We start from the raw sequence: 23,248 nt of genomic DNA, 5'->3' as shown, positions 1-23,248 counted from the left end.
TTGCTAAATTTCTTGTAACTGATCCTTTGTTTCCTTCCAAAATGCAATTCACTTTATGATCAAAGTCTAGGAGAGTAAGTTGTTCCTGTCTTATCTAGTGTCTAAGTGTTATTTGGTGATAGTTTATTGTTTAATTTTAGTCTGATGATATTTATTTTTAAGTTTTATTTGATTATGTTGCCTTAATATAAATATGTACTGTCCATATTTTGAAACAAAAAGAAAACAAAACATTGATATTGTCAACTTTGGATTTTGCTGGTGATGTTGTGTTTTTTTAAATTAATTGGCATAATTTGCAAGTTAATTTCTGATCGACCTGCTGACAATTGTTACAAAGTTTTTTTTAATCTGTTGGATTTTTTCTTACAAAAGTAGCTCATGCATTTTTGTATTATTGAGTCTAGATCCTATTGTGCAAGCACTTCCCTGAAATCTTGATGCAAATTAAAGCTACTTTTCTGATTTGCATTAAGTCATAATGACATACTTGCAGTCTTTATTGCAAGAAGTAGAAGTTGGATAGGTTGCCAAAGAAAATTTCCATTACAGTGCTAGTTAAGAAAGTTAACAGTGGGAAACCAGAATTAGCTAGCCTAACATCTGTTGTAAGAAAATTGCTAGAGTTTATAAGGATAAGTTGACTGAACACCTTGGAAAATCTCCAGCTGATCAAAGGGCTAGCATGGATTTATAGAGGATATGTTATTGTTGATTAAATTTCTTGAAGGGAACATCTATGGTATGATGTATGTGAATTTCATGAAGGCATTTGATAAAGTCCTTAAGTGATTTTTAATTAACGCTCATGGAGCTGAAGGCAAATTATTTTCTGATTAGGATATTGGCTGAGCAGGAAACCATAAATTTACTAAAATTATACCTAGACTCCAAAGGTTAAATGATGGAAGTAAAGATACTCAAACTAGGGTTATGTTTCCTAGATTTTAAATCATTTGAGGTGATCTAATTAAAGTTTTTTAAATGTTAAGGGAAAATAATATTGTTAGTTGGAAAGTCTAGAGCTAAGGGTTTATAGCATTAAAAATTGAAACCATGCTTTTCAGGAGTGAAATTAGGAAGTTTTTTTTAATGTGAAGTGTGGTGGAAGTTTGGAACTATCTTTCAGAAATTGCAAAAAATGCTAAAATTATCAATTTTAAAAGTCAGATTGATAAAATTTTTGTAGCCAAAAATATCAAAGAATATGATTCAAAAGCAGGTGTATGGAGTTAGCTTGCACCTCAGCTATGATTTCATTGAATGGCAGAACAAGCTTGAGGGGCTGGATGCCCTACTCATCAGGAAACATCATTATTGTTGAAGCCCCATAAATTTTGAGATGTATCGAAACTTGGAATGGGTTAGCACAACTTTTAATGTGATTATCTTGACTATTTTGCCTTTTCAGGGGAATGGAAATAACAATACTACAATTAGTGAGATTTACATATGGTGGTATTTGCTCATGCTGTAAACAGCTCAAGAAGAGTTTAATTTATAATTTCAGCTGAAGATAGAGATTATGTGTTATGACATTTTTGCAGTCTGCCCAATACTTATGTGAAAGACAATAAGTAGGCTGAAATTACACTCCCATGATACGTGTCAAATTGCACAAGTCCATATTGAAATGAATAAATTCAAGCTACCTACATCTCACATTAGCAGATCTTCTACAGATAGTTCAGCAGAGAATAATAAATCTTGTAACTAAGTTTGAATTGTGAAAAAAAATGACATTATGTATTGGTAGATAATGGAGCCCGTTATCAAAAGAAATAGTGAGATAACCGGGCAATCATCACTGAAGAGAACAGGGTTAGCAACGTAGGTGTAACCCCTCACTCTCCTTCCTTTGACTCACATTAAGATAGCTAATTTGATTACTCCTCAGTATGTAATTTCAATTAATACTCTTCTTTAGGATTCACAGGTTCGTCCAAGTACAACATACAGCTTGCATCAACCTCAGGGAAACAAGGAACATGGAACTGAAAAGTGTGGATATCTGTATAAAAAAAGTGATGGGTAAGTTGAAAGATGTTTTTTCTAAAACATTGAACCACTTTAAGAAAGTTGTGAAGGGTTCTATAACCATGTTGGAAACACCTCCCAATTTGTAAGAGCGATAGTCCATTAAAACTGCCACAAAAACCAAATATTTCTTGAAAATTGACAGAACTGGGTAGAACTGGAGCTACAACATAATAGTCTCAAATGTAGAGGCTGAAAATGATCCTCCATTCAAAATATGTTATATTTTCAAAGATTGCTGAGACTTGGATTAAATGCAAAATGTGCAAATTTAATGTTAATGTATTTTATTTACAGAATCAGGAAAGTGTGGCAGAAAAGGAAATGTACAGTAAAAAATGGTTATCTTACAATATCACATGGAACGGTATGTTAATGATTTTGTTTCATATAATAGGAATTGGAGAACTTGGTGCGATGCTTTGTTCAGTTGAGTCCACTACTGAAACTGCTCTCAGATATAATGACTAGAGACTCAGCCTTGATGGGCTAGATTTTCTCCCCAAGATAGCATGAAATTGAAAATTTCCCAGTAGCCACACCCACCTCAGTTACTAGCGCACCTCCAGACTAGGCATTTACTCTGGTGACTTAGGTGCAGGATAGAGTGGGGACTACTGCTCTGGATGCAGACTGGAAATTGGCATAAGGGCTACTGACCACTGAGGCTGCCTAATTAAAAGGGCCACTTCAGTTGTCTGAGATTTGTCCCAGTTAGGCCATTCTGTCATTTCCCACCCACTCCCAGTGCCAGTTTCACACCAACTCCTGCCCCTTTTTCCCCCAAATAGCCTTTTTATCTCCATGCAAACTTAATGCCAGCTTACGTCACCTTCTACCCTTCTATCTTCCATGTCAAGACAAACCTCATGAATCATGATAAAATGAGTTAAAACAAAGATTTTGGAAAATTGATTCTTAGTCCAAATCTTGAATTGAATGCCTTCTCGTTTATTTCCTTCATTATGCTTTTGCATAATCCTTCACTGACTGAGGAGGCACCTGATGGTCCTAAACTGAGGTGAACAAATTATATATTAATTCAGCTTTTACTTTTTCCAGTGAAGGAGTGTCTGCATTGGATTTTGCCTTTTGATGTCACTTGGCTAAGATTTAAAACTTTTCTTGAGAATGTTGGCCAAGTATCTGAAGAGACAAAGGATTGTCAAAATGCTGCACCAATAGCTAGGTCTGATTCTATAAAAGGCACAGCTTTTCTTGTACTATTCAATTGTACAACTGTAATGTAAATTAATTTAATTGCCTGCCTCTTAACAGTAGCAGTGATTTTCTGAGGAGAACATTTTGTATTTTGTTTTACTAAGTGAAGAGTTCTAAAATTAGTGAAACTTGTAATCGACTGGTTAAAAATTGATCAAACCCTACATGATAATAAGTTGCCACTTGTCATTAAGGTTAATGTACTTTGATTCAAATGCTCATGCAAGCCTGACTGAAATATGACCTCAGCAAAATGCATGTAATTAAAACCTAAACATTTCTTCTAGTCTCTATACAAGCAGTCTGATTCTATCTATTCACAGTCTGGTTCCTTTCCAATACTTCTGTTTATTTGTGCATAAAGAAGTGAATAGACTCACTCTTGCTATGAACTAAATACTTATTTGTTTGATGTGTCCAATATGTGTTCATTGAAAGAGGCATTAAGTTAAACTGTACCCTCCAATTTTACGAATGCCTTGCCAGTGATGGAACCAAAATTGTAGCATTCAAATGCCTAACCACAAATGTGTGAACTGAATATAAATATGTACTTGGAGCATAATTAGTGACAAAACACTGTAAAGTGCTAACAAAGTTGCATTTTTTCAACTATTGTAACTCAGATGTTTTTCCACAGTACACTGTACTAAAAGGCCAATTGGCATATCCTCCACCTTTATGCTATAATTATAAGGAGATGAAAATGGATGGCTTGAAGTTTCTATCATAGAAGGTATCTTGTTCACAAATACTGAGTTAGTAGTGTCTACGAACATGTCATTAAGATGTTATGTCACTACATCATAAAAATGTATTTTTGCTAGATGTTGTTCAGAAATAACCCAACTACAGTTTGAAGACAGTAGTCTTCACCTGTTTATCACAGGAAATATTTTAGTGTTTACCACTTAAAGTCACTGAAGTGATTGTAACAAGGTCAGCCAGGTGGACCTCATACAATGAGTTCCCTGATTAGGGCTGTTAATGTCCTCCAATCAGGGAGCACTGGCTGACAGATACGAACAGGAACATCAAACCTGTTCACTATGAGTTGGCTATGAGGAAATTGGACCAGTGTCAAGTACTCTCCACTTGTAAATAAAGGGTGACTTGATGATGAGATACTGGCCTTTCTGTAATTATTTCATTGGCAACAGGAGAAAAGCACGCTGCTAAAAAATTCACTTGCATCAGTCATCTTTGAGTTGGGGTAAGCATTTTTGGCATCATGCCATTATTTGGGAAGCTTGACTCGATCAATCCTGCTATTGAAAACGAGACCCAGTACATGGAAAGAATGCGTTATTTTTTCCAGGCAAGTGACATTGGGACAGATACGAAGCAATGAGAAGTTCCCCTATCATCTTGTACACCCTCAGCTTTGTTGGTTATCAGGAGCCTAACTTTCCCTGAAGCAATAGATACTAAAACCTTTCAACTGTTGACGGATCTGGTTAAGGACTGTTATGACCCCAAGCTGCCTCCAATTCTAAGATGGTATTTAGTTTTATTTGGCAATTTGAGAAGCAGGGGACTCTCAATTGGGACTTTTGACTAAGATCACTGGCAGAAGCATGTGACTTTGGTTTAACCCTTAATGAGATGCTGAGAGATCATTTGGTATGTGGGATTAATGATGTAACCATGCAAAAGTGCCTACTAGCTGAAGCCCAAGTAGATTTCAAACAGGCCTGCAATTGGCTTTATCACTGGAAAATGCAGCAAGTGGAGCATGTGAGGTGCAGGGTATTCCAATGGAAGTGGACATCCTCATCAATCCAGCTGAACGTGGGGAACACTACTTGAGTGAAGACATAGCCTCATGCAGGCCATATGATGAACAGAGAGACTCTAAATTAGCCTGTAGCAAAACCCCAGAACAAAGCCAAGCCTTGACCAAATGGTTATAATTTTCTTCAGGATTTGGGCTGGCAAGCCTTTGTCATTGCTGCCACTATGTGGATTCAAACCTGCAAAAGAATCCCATTGGACCCAAATGGAGGAGGACAACTGATAGGCCGGTATCCAGGAGAATACACACCCTGGAAAGTCCTTACTACCATCCACTGATGGTAATAAAAGGCCCAGGCCCAAGCCTGATGAGGCGAAGTTAGTTGAGAAAGATTCACGTAGATTGGATCAACATTTTTCAATTAGAAAATGGCTGCCTGAGTGAAGTCCTAATTAAATGCTGTAAGGTTTTCAGGAAGATCTAGGAACTATCAAAGGAGCTAAGGCCACCTTGCGTGTTGACCAGGAAGCAATTCAATGATTCTGCAAGGCCCTTGCAGTGCAGGCAACTGTAGAGAAAGAAATCAGAAGGCTGGAAAGCGAAGGAATCATCAAACCAGTCCAGTTTGCTGAATGGGCAGCTCTGGTCATACCGATTGTGAATCCTAACAGGTTAGTTTGCCCTTGTAGGGATTTTAAACAATCTGATAAAGACCCAATCCTTTGCACAGAGGATTTATATGCAAAGCTGGGAGGGGGGTTATCCTTCACGAATCTGGACGTGAGTCATTCGTACTTGCAATTGTGGTCAAATGAAATTTGACAGAAGTATGCTACAGTTAAAATCCATAGGGTTTGTACTAATATATAGGGTTGGTATTTGGGGTATCATCAGCCTGTGCATGTTTTCACTGGAGAACATTTTACAAGGTCTAACCTAGGTCGCTATTTATCTAGATGGCATGCTAGTAACAGGGAAAACCAATAAGGAGCACTCTGAGAACTTGACCATGGTCCTTAGATGTTTCTTCCGGATGGGCATACACATTAGAAGGAAAAAATATATGTTCCAGGCATCCCAAGTGATCTTCTCGCATTACAGAATCGTCAAGAACAGGATACACCCGTTGGAAGATAAAGTGACAGTGATCAAAGGTGCCCCTGCTGCCACATGTACCGGAGCTTTCCTTGGCCTGGTGAATTTATTATGGAAAAGTCACATATAACCTGGCCTCCATCCTTGTGCCAATCCTTAAATAAAGGTCAGACTTAGACATGGTTATGTAGCTGAACCATTGTTGTGGTTCTGTTTGCCGAGCTGGAAATTTTTGTTGCAAACGTTTCGACCCCTGTCTAGGTGACATCCTCAGTGCTTGGGAGCCTCCTGTGAAGCACTTCTGTGGTGTTTCCTCCGGCACTTATAGTGGCCTGTCCCTGCCGCTTCCGGTTGTCAGTTTCAGCTGTCCGCTGTAGTGGCCGGTATATTGGGTCCAGGTCGATGTGTTTGTTGATGGAGTTTGTGGATGAGTGCCATGCTTCTAGGAATTCCCTGGCTGTTCTCTGTTTGGCTTGCCCTATAATGGTAGTGTTGTCCCAGTCGAATTCATGTTGCTTGTCGTCTGCGTGTGTGGCTACTAGGGATAGCTGGTCGTGTCGTTTCGTGGCTAGTTGATGTTCATGGATGCCGATCGTTAGCTGTCTTCCTGTTTGTCCTATATAGTGTTTTGTGCAGTCCTTGCATAGGATTTTGTACACTACATTAGTTTTGCTCATGCTGGGTATCGGGTCCTTCGTTCTGGTGAGTTGTTGTCTGAGGGTGGCTGTTGGTTTGTGTGCTGTTATAAGTCCTAGTGGTCGCAGTAGTCTGGCTGTCATTTCTGAAATGCTCCTGATGTATGGTAGTGTGGCTAGTCCTTTAGGTTGCGGCATGTCCTCGTTCCGTTGTCTTTCTCTTAGGCATCTGTTGATGAAATTGCGCCATGTGAAAGTGAAGAAATAGCTATGATCCTCTGAAGTGTTGGCATACTGATCCTAAGTGAATCTAGTATTGATATGCGATGCCTCCCCCATGGCATTTGGGTTGTATTAACTCATATGTGGCCCAGTGGAGTGAAACACCCAATAGTGTATGCATTCAGAACTTTGGTTAATACAGACCGTAAATAAGCCCAGACATAAAAGGAAGATTTGGAGTTAGAAAGTTCCACTAGTACCTTTATGGATGCAAATTTGTAATAATGACAGACGACAAGCCCTTGCTAGGTCTACTTCGAGGACAGGGTCGTGCCTTTCATAGCTTCAGGCTGAATTCAACAATGAGTCGTAATACTAAGTGCGTACAATTACAAGTTGGAACACTGACTGGGAGGCCGAGTAGCAATTGCAGATACATTGATCCACCACTGTGGTTCCATCAGTGGAAGAGTCCGTAATGATTTTAAATTTTCTGAATACATTATTTGTTTGTGGGAAATAATGTCTCACTAACTTGATCGAGTTTTTTTGAAGACGTAATGAAGAGAATTGATGAGGTCAGAATGGCGGACATGATTTATATGCACTTCAGTAAGGCACTTGACAAGGCTCCTCATGGTAGACTGGTTAGCAAGGTTAGATCACACCAAATAGAGGCAGAACTAGCTACTTGGGATACAGAACTGGTTTGAAGGTAGAAGACAAGTTGGTGGTGCTTTACAGACTGGAGGCCTCTGGCCAGCAGTGTATCACAAAGATTAGTGCTGGGTCCACTGCTTTTCATCATTTACATAAATAATTTGGATGTGAACATAGGAGCTATGGTTAGCAAGTTTGCAGATGACAACAGTGTAGTGGAGAGTGAAGAAGGTTACCTCAGAGTACAACGGGACCTTGATTAGTTGGGCCAGTGGGCTAAGGAGTGGCAGATGGAGTTTAATTTAGATAAATGTGAGTTGCTGCATTTTGGAAAAGCAAATCAGGGCAGGGCTTGTACACCTTGATAGTAAGGTCCTGGGAATGCTGCTGAGCAAAGAGATCCTCCTTGGAGTCCAGGTTCATAGTTCGTTGAAAGTGGAGTCGCAGGTAGACAAGATAGTGAAGAAAACATTTGGTACATTTGTCTTTATTGGTAAGTGCATTGAGAATAGGGGTTGGGAGGACATGTTGTGGCTGCACAGGACATTGGTTAGGCTACTTTTAGAATACTGCGTGCAATTCTGGCCTCTCTCCTAGAGAAAGGATGTTGCGAACTTGAAAGGGTGCAAAAAAGACTTACAAAAATGTTGCCAGGGTAGGAGGGTTTGAGCAATAGGGAGAGACTGAATAGACTGGGGCTATTTTCCTTGGCTTGTCAGAGACTGAGGGGGTGACTTTAGAGAGGTTTATAAAATCATGAGGGGCATGGATAGACTGAATAGCCAATGTCGTTTCTTTGGGGTTGGGGAGTCCAAAACTAGAGGGCATAGTTTTAAGGTTAGCAGGAAAAGATTTAAAAAGGACCTAAGGGGAAATGGTTTTACAGAGGGTGGTGTATGAATGAAATGAGCTGCCAGAGGAAGTGGTGGAGGTTAGTACAATTACAATGTTTAAAAGGCATCTGGATGGGTATATGAATAGGAAGGGTTTAAAGGGATATGGGTCAAATGTTGGCAAATGGGACTAGCTTTATTTAGGATATCCAGTCGGCATGGATATGTTGGACTGAAGGATCTTTGCCCATGCTGTATATCTCTATGACTCTTGTGACTTCCACACACAGCTGACAATATCACGGTGGGTCAGTGGTTAGCACTGCTGCCTCACAGCGCCACGGTCCCAGATTCGATTCCAGCCTTGGGTGACTGTCTGTGTGGAGTTTGCACGTTCTCCCCGTGTCTGCGTGGGGGTATTCCTGTTTCCTCCCATAGTCCAAAGATGTGCAGGTCAGGTGAATTGGCCATGCTAAATTGTCCATAGTATTAGGTGCATTAGTCAGAAGGAAATGGGTCTGGGTGGGTTACTCTTCGAAGGGTCGGTGTGGACTTGTTGGGACGAAGGGCCTGTTTCCACACTGTAGGGAATCTAATCTAATGTAATCTCTCAGACTTTGGATGCAAAAAAATTCAGTCCTGACAAAACTGAAACTGCTGGTGGTGATGGGGGAAACCAAAGGACCATCATAATCAGAATTTAAACTTTTTGTTTGGATCCGGAAAGATCAGATCACTGTAAAGGACGACACGTTATTATGGGCAGCAAGAATGATTGTCCTGAGCAAAGGTGACTGCCAGATACTGGCTGCACTCTACCAGGGACATTGAGGAGTTTTCAAAATGAAGATGTTAGCAAGATGTTATGTCTGGTGGCAGGATTGGATGCAGGCATGGCCACATAAGTGCAGGAATGGTCCTCTATTGATTAGAGGCATGGTCAACGTGAGGTCAGATCCAGAGACATAGAAATATCAGGTAGCTGCAATGGTCCTGAATAAGTACAAGGATTATATGAAAGCTGCAAACTCTCAAATTGCAGAAGCGCAACATGCCTGGCTCTTGATAGCTTTTCTAACAGTTCTGGAACCAGGCAGTGAAAATACCTCCAATCTGAAATGGACATAGTGAACGTCATCACTTTGACGCTTTTGCTCCCTTTGAATTTTTGTCGAGGTGCTACTGTGCATTACATGTAACCTATAGAGGAAGCAGAGTTGGAGGAACCTGAACCGGTTCTAAAATGCCCCAGGAGGAGCTACAAAAAAAGCACCAGCTTATGTCCTCAGACTCAGAGGGGCAGAAATGTATTGAGTGTAATGAGGTCAGCCAAGTGGACCTCAAAATATTAATTCCCTGATTAATCTGGTCCATTCAGGGAGCCATGGCTGACAGTAAGGACAAGAGTGTCAGAGGTTCTGTTCACTCTGACAGTTGGCTGTGAAGAAGCTGGATCAGTGTGAAGGGCTCTCTGTGAAAACAAAGACTGACTTGGTGACAGGATACCAGCCTTTGTGGAGTTATTTCAGTTACCACTGTTAATATGTTAGCAGCTATGTTCCTCCAAGCATAGAAGATGTCAGACAAGAGTTGTTCATCATGCCCAGCTGTTTCTAGGGGTTGCTCTTGCACTTCATAACTTCCTCAATTGAATCATTTAAATTTTTAAAAATTGCAACACTGAGTGGAAAATTTTAAACCTTATTTTCTAAGTGGAATCTGGGAGTATAGACCAGTAAATATGTCCCTCCTTGTTGAACAACAAAATGCGAGGTTGCATTTGAACTACTGGTTGCAGTGCCACGGATGACAGATCTATTAGCTACTTGCTTTGTTGAGAATATTTTCAGACAACTGGTCTTTCCAGATTTCCGATTTCCAGACTGTAATGTAACACATAGGAATATTTTTAATTTATACAATTACGAAAGTCAATAAATATTAGACATAGTAAAACTTAAACAAAAACAGGACATCACTGGGAAAACTCATCAGGTTTGGCAGTATCTATGGAGAGAAAGTAGAGTGAGTGTTTCAGGTCCATTCTGAAAAAGGGTCACTCAACCTGAAAAACTTTTGTTTCTGATTTCCAGAATCTACTGTTCTTTGTTTTTGTACAGTAAACATTAATATTGGAAATGGAGTGTGTATTCACAATGCAAATATGGCACTGTGATCCATCTGCATACATGCAGTTGTACTGGTAATGTCACAGCAGCTTCTATTTTTTTGCCCATGTAAACTTTGACTCGAAGTCTCTAAAGTTACAAAATGAGGTTTTGTCTTAAATTATTACTTAACGCCACATTCTTTCAGATGTTAAGAATGCAATTGTTTCAAAAGGTTAACACTGTACAACTGCACACTTGCATTAATTTTACTTCAAAGACATAAAGATAAATTATTCACAGGTAACTGCCAGAAACGGACAACTCGACCATTAAGAAAATAGAAAATGTTGCCCTTGCACATATTCAACACTGAATGTAGTCAAAAGTAAATAATTATCCTGCTGCTGAAATCAAATTTGCCCTGATGCAAACCAACTGAATGAAATAATAAGATAGCAGATCATTGAAGGCTATTCACATGCTTGTGTCTGTGCAAATACCTTTGGTTTCTTTTGGGGCAGAGCTAGCTGACCTGGCAACTCTGCAATAGATTTCAACCTCCGATGTGTTACTTGTGTGTAACTCAAACCCCACTTGTTGACTAAATATTTAGTTCGAGAAACTCGACTTTTACATGAACATGCACAGTATTAGTACTCCTCCTAATAAAATTGGTATCAATCATTTTTGCTTTCCTTGTAGGTTAACAGACCACCAGCAAAGCTTAATCTACTCACGTGTCAGGTGAAAGCAAATCCGGAGGAGAAGAAATGTTTTGATCTCATATCGCGTGAGTTTTTAAACTTAACCGAGTATTTGTACATCAGGTGCAAGGAAAATATTTATATAGGTGGAACTTGATTTAAAGGATGTTCACAAAAATAAAATTGTTCTGAAAATAATGGGAATCATAAATGTACATATTTTGGCTACAAATTAAGAGTTAAGACATTTATGTATTAGTTAATTGAAGACATTTATGCTTGAATATTAACTACGTATTTTACCAACCTAAAAAGCATGAAAACCTTGACCTAGAAACCCTAGCTGATCTCCCAAAGTAATAGCCATTCAGTGTTGAAGTCTAGTAAAATATTCAGACAAAACAGGCTTGAAAATCAAGACATAATTCACCAAAACAATTGAGTGAGTCGGTGAGCACAAAGATGAGGAAGTATCAGACGGTGGAACCAGAAAGTGGATGGGATAAGTGGGCTGAAGGTGTGGGTGAATTTGGAGATGGGAAGACACTAATGGAAGTTGACCTTGATGGGAGATGGATATGTCAGAAAATGGGGTAACATTTGAGAGGTTTTCTACATTAATGTTATTAATAAGTGCTAGTGCTTCTGAGAAGTGTCATATAATTTTATAATGAAGAATTTCCATAAAACTGAATTGAGCCAATATTTTCTGCATCCAGTGTTCTTTAGAATTTACTTTTAATCTAAATTCCATCTTTTAGAACTCAAAACTGCTTATAAGAGTGAATTTCTGATCTGCAATACTTCACTTCTAGTAATTTTAATTTTAAATTTGCCTTACGTTTTTTGTTAATGTACAGATGACAGAACGTACCATTTTCAAGTGGATGATGAACAGGAATGCCAAGTGTAAGTTCTTAAAATCGGTGATGTAACATGCTTAATTGCTTTAGAAGACTTGCTTCATACCAAAGGCTCCAGCAAAGAATTATTTCTTTTGTGGAAACAAAATAGACTACTGTGGGTTGGATTTTATACATTGATTGGTGCCTCACCCTGGCTTAAAACTATGTGTTGAGCTTATCTACATTTGGCTGGCTCATCCGGAGCTGATTTTCTTTTGGCTATCAACCTAAAAATGGCAGGCACTACTTGGAAGTGTGTTGGGACAATTTCCATTGAGACATTTGAAAGGGAATTGGATGCTTGTTTGAATAGAAATACTGTGCAAGGAAATGGGGAAAAGAACTGGAAATTAGCGGTAGGTAATAATTGTTTAAAGACTCTTGCAAGCAAGAGATCCTTCGATTTAGTTAGTTGGTTCAGACCAGATTTCTTTCATACGAGAGGAAGATCCTGCCTCAAGCAGGACAAATCCAATCTGACCAATTACCACCCCATCAATTCACTCTTGATTATCAGTAAGATGATGGAAAGGGTTATCAACAGTGCTATCAAGGCCAGGTGAATGTGACCTACGTGGTAAAATAAAAGTGGAGACGTTGTAGTGATGGGCACAGCAATGCTATCTGGACGCCTGATTTTATGCTCCCTTCCGTTTTCACATACACTGCTTACCAACTTGTGGTGTTGTACCAACTTGTATTGAGATGTTGCATTATCAGTTAAGGTATAAATTATACTGTAATATGTACAAATTAGTTTGATCTGAAAAAAAATCAAAGTGGCTAGGCCCAAATCTAGTAATTGACTAGCTGAAGGCTGGATTTATTATGCTAAAAATTGTTCTTTGTGGATTGCCTGACATCAAAAGTGGAGGGCGCTACTCATTCTGGAAATTCCACAATGATTTCAAATTCATTTTATTGGGACGACCACCTCTCTATAATCTGTATTTGTGGCCTGGGTTCAAAACAAGTTAACATACAGTGTGAGCAAGTACAAAAATGGAACTGAGCAAGAAGTGATGAAAAACTTTCTTTCCATGTAATTATTTCGTCTTTCCCAGCTGATTGTATTTTTAAATGCAACTGTCCTTTAAATATCATCAGCAACCACGAAGTATAACTATTGGGGCAACTACTAGGTTGTAAAGATAAACCTAGTAGTTGCAGGCCAGTCAGTTTAACATCTTTAGGGAAGCTTCTAAAAACAGTTATCCGGGATAGAATTAATAGTAATACAAAAAAAGGTTGGTTCTTTAGGAAGTGTCAGCATCGGTTTCTGAAGGGAAAATCATGTTTACCTTGCTGACATAACAGAGGCTGAATGATGATGATGATACTGTTGATATACTGTGCATGAACTGTCAGAAGGTGTTTAGTACAATGCCACACAACGGACCTGTGAGTAATGTTATAGATCATAGAATAAATGGCTTAGTAGCAATGTAGATTCAAAATTTACTAACAATAATGGTCAATGGGTACTGTTCAAGGTGGAGGATAGTTTGCCCCAATTAGTCTACTGGGTCCCCTGCTTTTACAGATTGATGTGAATGATCTTGATCTAGGTGTAAAGGTGATATTGTCAATATTTATAGAGTCATAGAGATGTACAGCATGGAAACAGACCCTTCGCTCCAACCTGTCTATGCCGACCAGATATCCCAACCCAATCTAGTCCCACCTGCCAGCACCCGGCCCATATCCCTCCAAACCCTTCCTATTCATATACCTATCCAAATGTCTCTTAAATGTTGCAATTGTACCAGCCTGCACCACATCCTCTGGCAGCTCATTCCATACACGTACCAACCTCTGCAAGAAAAAGTTGCCCCTTAGGTCTCTTTTATATCTTTCTCCTCTCACCCTAAACCTATGGCCTCTACTTCTGGACTCCCCGACCCCAGGGAAAAGACTTTGTCTATTTATCCTATGCGTGCCCCTCATAATTTTGTTAACCCATTTGCGGATGAAATGAAATTTGGAGGAATTGTCCACTGTGACGAGCTCAGTATGGAACTCCAAAAGGATGTAGACAAGTTGGTGGAATGGGCAGATAGGGGGCAGATGAGTTTCAATGCAGAGAAGTATGAGATGATTCCTTTTGATAGGAAGAAAATCAATGTAAAACATGGTACAGTTCGAAGGTGCAAAAGAATCCTGGTATACGTTGGCACAGATGTGGGAAGTGGATAGGTGGAGAGAGCAGCAAACATACGGTATCCTGTTTCATAAATAGGGACAAAACTATAAGAGTAAAGAGGTGATATTGAACTTGTACAAGACTCCAGTTAGATCTCGGCTGGAATATTGAGTACAGTCTGGGCACCAAATTTTAGGAACAACGAGAGTGCGTTGGGGAGAGTGCAAAATCAATATACAAGAGTGGTTCTAGGGTTGATGAGCCTCAGCTATTAGGATCATTTGAAGTTGGAAGTGTTCTTCTTGGAGAGAAGAAAGCTCAGAGGAGATGTGATGCAGGTTTCACAATCATGAGTGCAGTGGGTAGATAGGGAAAGCTATTCCCTCTTGTTAAAGGAACAAGAGGACACAGATTTAAAGTGATTTACAAAAGAAGGAAGGTGATACAAGGAAAACATTTTCACTTAGCAAATAGTTAGGTTATGGTATGCATTAGATGGAAATGTGGTGAAGGAAATTCAATTGGATAGTTATTCAAATAAAATAGTGGGCAAGTACGTGAGAACAAAGGAGATCATCACGAGGTAATGATGCTCATTTGCCAACCCAGTGTAGCCACGATGGACTGAATCGCCTCCTTCTGCACTGTTAAGATTTCTGTGATTCTAGTAAGGGAGCATTGTTTAATTAAGTTTGTTGTTCTACAGTGAAAATGCTGTGAGGTCTCCCTGGCACATTACAAAACTAGATTAAATTATTGCCAAAGATCAGCTTTGCACAACGTTTTAAGTAGAACTTTACTGGCAACTTGGGAGTATGTTTATGGTTTAAAATGATCACAGAAGAAGTAAAAAAAAAGCAATTACACAGTGCTGGTTGAATGGCAAGTATGTACTCAGCTGTTGTTTCTAGCTACCAAAGTCTGCTGGTGTAATAGTGGTGTTCATAGTTCAGAAGTATTATTGAGCTAAGTTCAGCTGTGCGATTTTGTGCATATTTTTGTGTTAATTTCATTTCTCATTGAATTAAAGAAAATGACTCCAATTGAGAAATTCACTTGCAAGCAGTTTTTGAACAGAGATTTGGTATTACTCCATTATTTTGCTCTTAACTTTGAGCAATTTTAATTTTATATAACCTATTGATAATTAATGCTATGCAATGAATTACTAAGAATGACATAGCTGCATTTACTTGCATGATCTAAAATTATATATTGGAACAGTAGGAAATGAAATTGGGGCTACTGATCAAATATTTTGAAATTGTTATGGACCAGGCCAGATCCCCTCAAAACATTTCAAGAAAGTAGCCCACATCCTAACTTTGCTAGTTGTTGTAAGCAGGTATAGCGTGGACATTCCAGATGTGATGCAGTTGGTCAAACCACTTACTTTTAAACAGTACAGAATTTATTTACAAGATTACCAAATGAAATACAAACAAAAGAGATCAGAATATAGAATAACTTAACCTATTTGAAAACTTAACAGATAACTGAAAACCAAACACTTGTAACAATCCCCATAAACACCCCTTGACACAAAAGTTAAAATCAAACACAGGGTCTGACAGGAGAGAGAAGTCACAGAGAGGTGGCAGCATGGAACACCCTCTTCCATGTAGCTGTTTCTTGATCAGCAGCCTCAAAACTACAATGACTGCTTTCAGTGAATAGCCAGACTGCCAAAAACGAAATCAAACCAGAGAAAAGCTAAGCTGGGAGAACTGGCCACTGCCCTTTCATTGTACAAGTGTTTTTTTTTAAACTTAAAAGCCTTTTGCCTGAGGCAGTATTTGTTAGCTATAATCAAATTGACCCTAAAACTCATTCAACTTAGACTTTCTGGAGTCTGTCTTTTAGGACCTCTCTGGAGAAAAAAAAGTCAAGGACAACAGAACCTTGTTAAAGGAGCAGTATCATCACAAAGTATACAGCATTTTATTTTTAATTTAATCTTCATTTATCTTTTGGCATTTTAGCTAATCACTAGAATGAAAGGTTTCCTGACTCTTATACAATCCAGTGTTTAGCTAATCCAAAAGCACCAAGGTTTGATGCCACGTTTGTACTGAATCAACTAAGTTCAGGTGAGTTAGTAGTAGTACTCTGTGATTAGCTTCAAGCCATTTGTGGTAGGAAGATGCAAACTGTTATAAAGATGGGGGTGTACTGTACCTTTAAGAGAGTTAAAAACTAGCAATCTCAGCACCAAGTGTTCTCAATCAGAAACAATGTAACATTTGGTTCAGAACAGACAGCACTGGCTAAATTGCTATGAGACAAAAAAAATTTGATTTGGGTCAATCAGTTTAATTATACCCTGAAAATACCAAATTCCAATCAAGTTTGAATTGAGTATATTGACAATCTTAAAAGCCAATGACACAACCTGATGCTTTGGGTGTATAAGACCAGGGAAAATTGAACAGTTGTTAGGAGACCTGCCAAGTCAACATGTAGAGACCTCCAGAAAAATAGCTTTCTTAAAGGTACCTTTATCAATCAGTAACCTGTGAAACAGAATCCCCACAAAGAAGAAAAGAAGACAGGAATACAGAAAAAAAACAGAAAGTTGCCACTTCTTGAGATAAGAAGCTTTGTTTTGTAAATCTTAATCATGAGTTTTATTGGACTAATATTATAGAGGGGAAGGTAAATGATAGGTTAGAGGAAAGTGTTGGAAATAGTTGTTAGTTAATTATTCTCTGTTATACTTTAAGAAATAAAGTTGTTAATTTTTACTTTAAATAGGCCTTGAATTTTCACAGATTACTGCACGGAATATTTTCTGTGTTGCTGATTTTAAATTAGCAGAGGGGTTTACCCCGTGTCATAACAAAACTGACAAGATTCCTGAATCTTAGTTGCCAAATCAATTGCCAACTTGGTTGCCAGTGCAGATGGATATTGGGATGAATAAAGAATCAGACTTTTTATCTCAACATAGCCTTCACAAAAACAAAAGAGGAGTTTTTTTTACTTGAACCATAATTTTACTTGTCCAGTTGACTTGCATTTACACTGCTTTTTGACAAAATATTGTCAGTCTTGTTTGGTGTTGTCACTAGATGACAGTGATTAACAAAACAATGGAGATTAGCATTTTTGTTGAAAGGAAGACCTAAGATGGCATGTATATTAAAAGTTTCACAAGTTATAATGTGAGTAATTTAAAGAAATGGAAATCCACAGGGTTGACAGTAACAGCTTTGTGTGCTTACATACAACATTATGTTCAAATTTGTTAGTTTAGAAATAAAGCGCAAGATGACAGGAACAAAAAATACAATGAAATCATAAATCCCACAAGGAGTTAGTTGGTCTGGAACCACCTGCACAAAAAAGCCGATTAATCTATTGACATTATTTAACAATAATATGAAGGAGAAACACTGATCAATAGCATCATAATATGTACTAGATGGAATAAAAAGATACATTTCCTTCATACCAAATTTAAAGGCAATATCAAATACAACCTACAGTAAAAATCCAGTGGGACTTGAGCTGCTATGTTCAGAAGCCAAAAAAAAAAGTGAGAAAAATGAGCTATAAATATATAAACATGATTGATCAGGTGTACCCGAGAACTCTGTGGGAAGCTAGAGAAGTGATTGCTGGGCCTCTTGTTGAGATATTTGTATCATTGATAGTCACAGGTGAGGTGCTGGAAGACTGGAGGTTGGCAAACGTGGTGCCACTGTTTAAGAAGGGTGGTAAGGATAAGCCAGGGAACTATAGACCAGTGAGCCTGACCTCAGTGGTGGGCAAGTTGTTGGAGGGAATACTGAGGTTCTGGATGTACATGTATTTGGAAAGGCAAGGACTGATTCGGGATACTGGATCAGTGGTGCTGGAAGAGCACAGCAGTTTAGGCAGAGGATTCGGGATAGTCAACATGGCTTTGTGTGTGGGAAATCATGTCTCAAAAACTTGATTGAGTGTTTTGAAGAAGTAACAAAGAAGATTGATGAGGGCAGAGCAGTAGATGTGATCTATATGGACTTCGGTGAGGCGTTTGACAAGGTTCCCCATGGGAGACTGGTTAGCAAGGTTAGATCTCACGGAATAAAGGGAGAACTAGCCATTTGGATACAGAACTGATCCAAAGGTAGAAGACAGAGGGTGGTGGTGGAGGGTTGTTTTTCAGACTGGAGGCCTGTGACCAGTGGAGTGCCACAATGATCAATGCTGGGCCCTCTACTTTTTGTCATTTACATAAATGAGTTGGATGCGAGCATTAGAGGTACAGTTAGTAAGTTTGCAGATGACATCAAAATTGGAGGTGTAGTGGACAGTGAAGAGGGTTACCTCAGATTACAACAGGATCTGGACCAGATGGGTCAATGGGTTGAGAAGTGGTTGATGGAGTTTAATTCAGATAAATGCGAAGGGGGTGCTGCATTTTGGGAAAGCAAATCTTAGCAGGACTTATACACTTAATGGTAAGGTCCTAGGGAGTGTTGCTGGACAAAGAGACCTTGGAGTGCAGGTTCATAGCTCCTTGAAAGTGGAGTCGCAGGTAGATAGGATATTGAAGAAGGCGTTTGGTATGCTTTCCTTTATTGGTCAGTGTATTGAGTACAGGAGTTGGGAGGTCAGGTTGCAGCTGTGCAGGACATTAATTAGGCCATTGTTGGAATATTGCATGCAATTCTAGTCTCCTTCCTATCGGAAAGATGTTATGAAACTTGAAAGGGTTCAGAAAAGATTTACAAGGATGTTGCCAGGCTTGGAGGATTTGAGCTATAGGGAGAGGCTGAACAGGCTGGGGCTGTTTTCCCTGGAACATCGGAGGCTAAGGGATGACCTTATAGAGGTTTACAAAATTATGAGGGGCATGGATAGGATAAATCGACAAAGTCTTTTCCCTGGGGTTAGGGACTCCAGAACCAGAGGGCATAGATCTAGGGTGAGAGGGGAAAGATATAAAAGTGACCTAAGGGGCAACCTTTTCACACAGGATGATACGGGTATGGAATGAGCTGCCAGAGGAAGTGGTGGAGACTGGTACAATTGCAACATTTAAAAGGTATTTGGATGGGTATATGAATAGGAACGGTTTGGAGGGATATGGGCTCGGTGCTGGCAGGTAGAACTAGATTGGGTTGGGATATCTGGTCAGCATGGACAGGTTGGAACGAAGGGTCTTTTTCCATGCTGTACATCTCTATGACTCTATAATTACCAAACAACATGAACAATTAATGCAGTGATCCAGAACTGATAAAACTTGTGAATATTTCTGCAGACAGGGAACTGTAATTCTGCAATTGATTCTTAAAATACGCTGACCCAGAATATCAGAATACTTCAAAGTCCCAATTCATATTCCATCAAAGGGTAAAAGATATATCCGTCTTGTAAGTGGACCTGCATAAGGGATGAAATAAGTGCAAATAAAATCCCAAAATCTCATTGGTCATTGCACTGAGTTAAGTAACTAATGCTAAAAATAAATCCAGATGGACCATATGGACATAAGGGGTTTGACTCAACCATAACAATATGCAGTGAAAATACTGACCAACATCCATAATATAATAGAAGATCACTTTCAAGCACCAGGCTAATGTTTGAATATTATTATGGCTAATGGTGAAATCTGCATTTGGTAAGAAAAATTAAAAGAATAACTAGCCTAATGGCAACTATGTAACCACTGTCAATTGTCACAAATCCCATCTGGTTCACATGTCCTTTAGGGAAGGCCATCTGCCATCCTTCCCCAGTCTGGCCCACGTGTGATGATAGTCTCTTAACTGCCTTCTGGGCAATTAGGAATGGACAGTAAATGCAGGTCTAGCCACTGACACTTACATCCCATGAATGAATTTAAAAAAAACTAGTAAGTTTATTAAACTGTGGAAGCTGATGTGTTCTTTAGGGCAAATGTTGCAAATAGTCAGACTTGATGCTAACAATTCCATTAACTTTAGTTTCTCCAAAATTTGTTTTGGATAGCTAATAAACTGTTAGCAGTGTAGTAGAATTCACGATATCTGTTTCAAGAAATTGTATTAATCTTTCAGACTGTTATTGGCACTTGAATAAAATGATAAATATGTAACAGGTGGTGTGTGCCTCATAACCCCACAATTTCTTTTTAACTGGTCTCTAGCTCTGTCCTGTATGTGGGCTTATTCACTTCCTAATACCAATCCTTCCCCGATATTGAGAATTCCACTTCAGGCTAAGGCTTGCAAAGAACATTGTTCAAATCTTCATAAGCAAATATGAGAGAATGCTTGAATCACCTTCAACAGCATCCAAGGTGAGAAAGGTGAAAAATGGTGAAAAGAAATAATCAGCATGATGTAGGAATTGGAAACATGTAGCACTTCAAAGTGCTTGAGATTTGAGTTGCATGTCAAAATCTCTCTAGAGGACACAAGTACAGCGTTTTTTGTTGACAACGTAATCTTGTATAGAAATACTTCCACTTCACTTCCATATATTTGAAATATAACTTATCTTCCATTCTTTAGTTGGATGTCCGTTTTGCAGAACAGTAAAGAAGAAGCTTTAAACAATGCTTTCAAGGGCGACAATAACGCGGGAGAAAACAATATTGTCCAAGAATTAACAAAAGCGATTATTTTAGAGGTGCAGAGGATGACTGGAAATGATGTTTGTTGTGATTGCGGAGCACCAGGTAATTTGTATTAATAATTTAATGGTGATTAACAGGATTGTTGTATCAAGGGAGTCAGTTCTCAATTATTAATAACTCCCAAGCTAATAATCTGGGAAATGTGGATTCAACTTCTATCAAGACAGATGGTAAAATTTGAATTTGATAAAAATCTGGAATTAAAAATACAAGCTAGGCCAATGGCAACCATATAACTACTGTTGATTGTTGTAACAACCCACCTGGTTGATGAATGTCTTTCATGGAATGAAATCTACTGGCCTAGTCTACACGTGACTCCAGATCTATAGCAGTGTGGTTGATTTTAATTACCCTCTGGACAATTAGGGATGGACAATAAATAACCAGTGACACCCAGATCCAATGAGCAGAAAAAAATCTTTGATTAAATTCCATATTTGGTTAACTACACAATTTAACCTACTGACTTTAGTAATATTACAAGGGAGATGAATTTTAAAATAAAAATCTAATTAGCATTTTGCATCAAAACAAATGCCTCCAGATATCTACATTTAAGAGGATTCATGGAGACAGGATACATGCACAACATTCAATGCAAAAATTTGAAATTTCTTAAGTTTTCTTTATGACAGTTTTATTTTGAACTTTTGAGAACATGCGATTTCCACATATTTCTTGGAACATAGCTAAAGTTTATGAAATCATGAAGGGTATAGATAATGTTAATAGCAAGGATCTTTTCCCTAGAGTGGGGAAATTCAAAACTAAGGGGCATATATTTAAGGTGAGAGGAGAAAGTTTTAAAAAGGACATAAAGAGCAATATTTTTGATAGTGGTTCAGTTGTGGAATGAACTGCCAGAGGAAGTGGTGGATGCAGATGCAGTTACAACATTTAAAAGAGATTTTGGATAAATACATAAATACAAAAGGTTTGGAGGGATGTCAGCAAAATGCAGGCATGTGGACTAGTTTAGTTTGGGAATATGGTCAGCGTGGACTAGTTAGATTGAAGGGTCTATTTCCACGCTGTATACGTCAATAATTCCTTATATTCTAATCAACTGTGTTTGGCACTTTCCTGAAGTTTGTACCAGAAAAATACTTCCTTGTTTAAATTAATTGAAACAAATGCTGCCCTGTTGCCATATTTATTACTCCCAAGATGATGAATTAGTATCTTTATGGTACTCTTGAAATCTTATGTTGTAGTATCTGTTGTAATATCTGAAGTGTCAGCATTTATTTTTCTCTCTCACAAATAGACCTTGGGCAGCCAGTGCTAAATAGATTTTTAGCCACATTGTACAGTAAGTTTACCTTGCCAAATTGAAATTTGGAGACCGTTTAATAGTTACTGTTATTACCTGTGCCTGAGTAGTTTTTAGTGAGATTCTTGGTAATAATTGTGAAGCTTTCAAATAGTCAGACCGTTATATGTTAAATGGCACATAATATTCTCAAAGACCTTCCCATGGAGCATTAACTTCTGAGACAAAACAATTAAAGTACCTTCAGGGGTTTTCATTTTCAAAATAACTATGTACTAGCCATAAATACTCCTCTTTGCTCATTTCATCTCAGGTGATTGTACCTAGATGACTGAAGGAAATTATTGACGGTCACCAAAACCAGAAAGCATGTTTGTTCCGAAAATGTATTTCAGTATGAATGGATAGATTAAATTCTTGGTTAGGATTCACTCATAATCCAAGGTCAATTGACTTAACGACTGCAGCTGATCAAGTTTAAATATAAATAATACTAATATATGCAAGGTACTGGAGGGTAGCCAATAGAAAAAGAAGAGTGAATTTTCTATTTTAATGGGGGAAGAGTGTGTTCTGGTTATTGTATTGCTGGGTTCTTGAGAGCCCAGATCGTTCATATTTTCAAGAGCAATTATCCAGACTTGCTATAACCTACAGTGTAATTTTCTTTTTGCAAACTCTCAAAGAATGTGAAGGATTTCACTGTACATGAACAGGATTTTAAGTATTTACTTGCAAGTGTTTGTGTATCTGGGAGTAGACCATTCAGTACAATCATGACTGACCAAACACTTCTGTTCAACCATCCCATTAACCCTGTACAGCATTGGTAATCAGAAATCTTGCAACCTCAACCTTAAACATGCTCAAAAACTGAGTTTCTACAGCCCTCTGTGGTAAAGAATTCCAAACGTTCACAACCATCTGAGTAAAACAAAAAATCCTCCTTAACTTGGACTTAGACGGCATCCAGTTTTATTTTTAAATTGATGCTAGTCTCCTAACCAGGGGGCATACCGTATCTGCATCAACCATGTCTATCCTTTTAGGTATTT

General features: G+C 38.5%; 1 protein-coding gene across 4 annotated transcripts in view; it reads left to right on the top strand.

Moving 5' to 3' along the window:
• asap2a (ArfGAP with SH3 domain, ankyrin repeat and PH domain 2a) overlaps positions 1-23,248 on the top strand; it is a 193,727-nt gene that overhangs the window by 125,437 nt on the left and 45,042 nt on the right. For 3 of the 4 annotated variants that reach the window (XM_043678183.1, XM_043678201.1, XM_043678210.1), the window contains exons 10-15: positions 66-74; positions 1,928-2,031; positions 2,335-2,404; positions 11,252-11,339; positions 12,114-12,162; positions 20,793-20,959. In XM_043678183.1, coding sequence (XP_043534118.1) covers positions 66-74; positions 1,928-2,031; positions 2,335-2,404; positions 11,252-11,339; positions 12,114-12,162; positions 20,793-20,959 — 487 coding nt within the window. The remainder of the gene's footprint in view (positions 1-65; positions 75-1,927; positions 2,032-2,334; positions 2,405-11,251; positions 11,340-12,113; positions 12,163-20,792; positions 20,960-23,248) is intronic. The other variant, XM_043678192.1, reaches the window with a different exon arrangement.

This window comes from Chiloscyllium plagiosum, chromosome 3 (genome assembly GCF_004010195.1).
Source record: "Chiloscyllium plagiosum isolate BGI_BamShark_2017 chromosome 3, ASM401019v2, whole genome shotgun sequence".
NCBI lineage: Eukaryota > Metazoa > Chordata > Chondrichthyes > Orectolobiformes > Hemiscylliidae > Chiloscyllium > Chiloscyllium plagiosum.
This window is presented reverse-complemented; position numbering and strand designations above follow the sequence as displayed.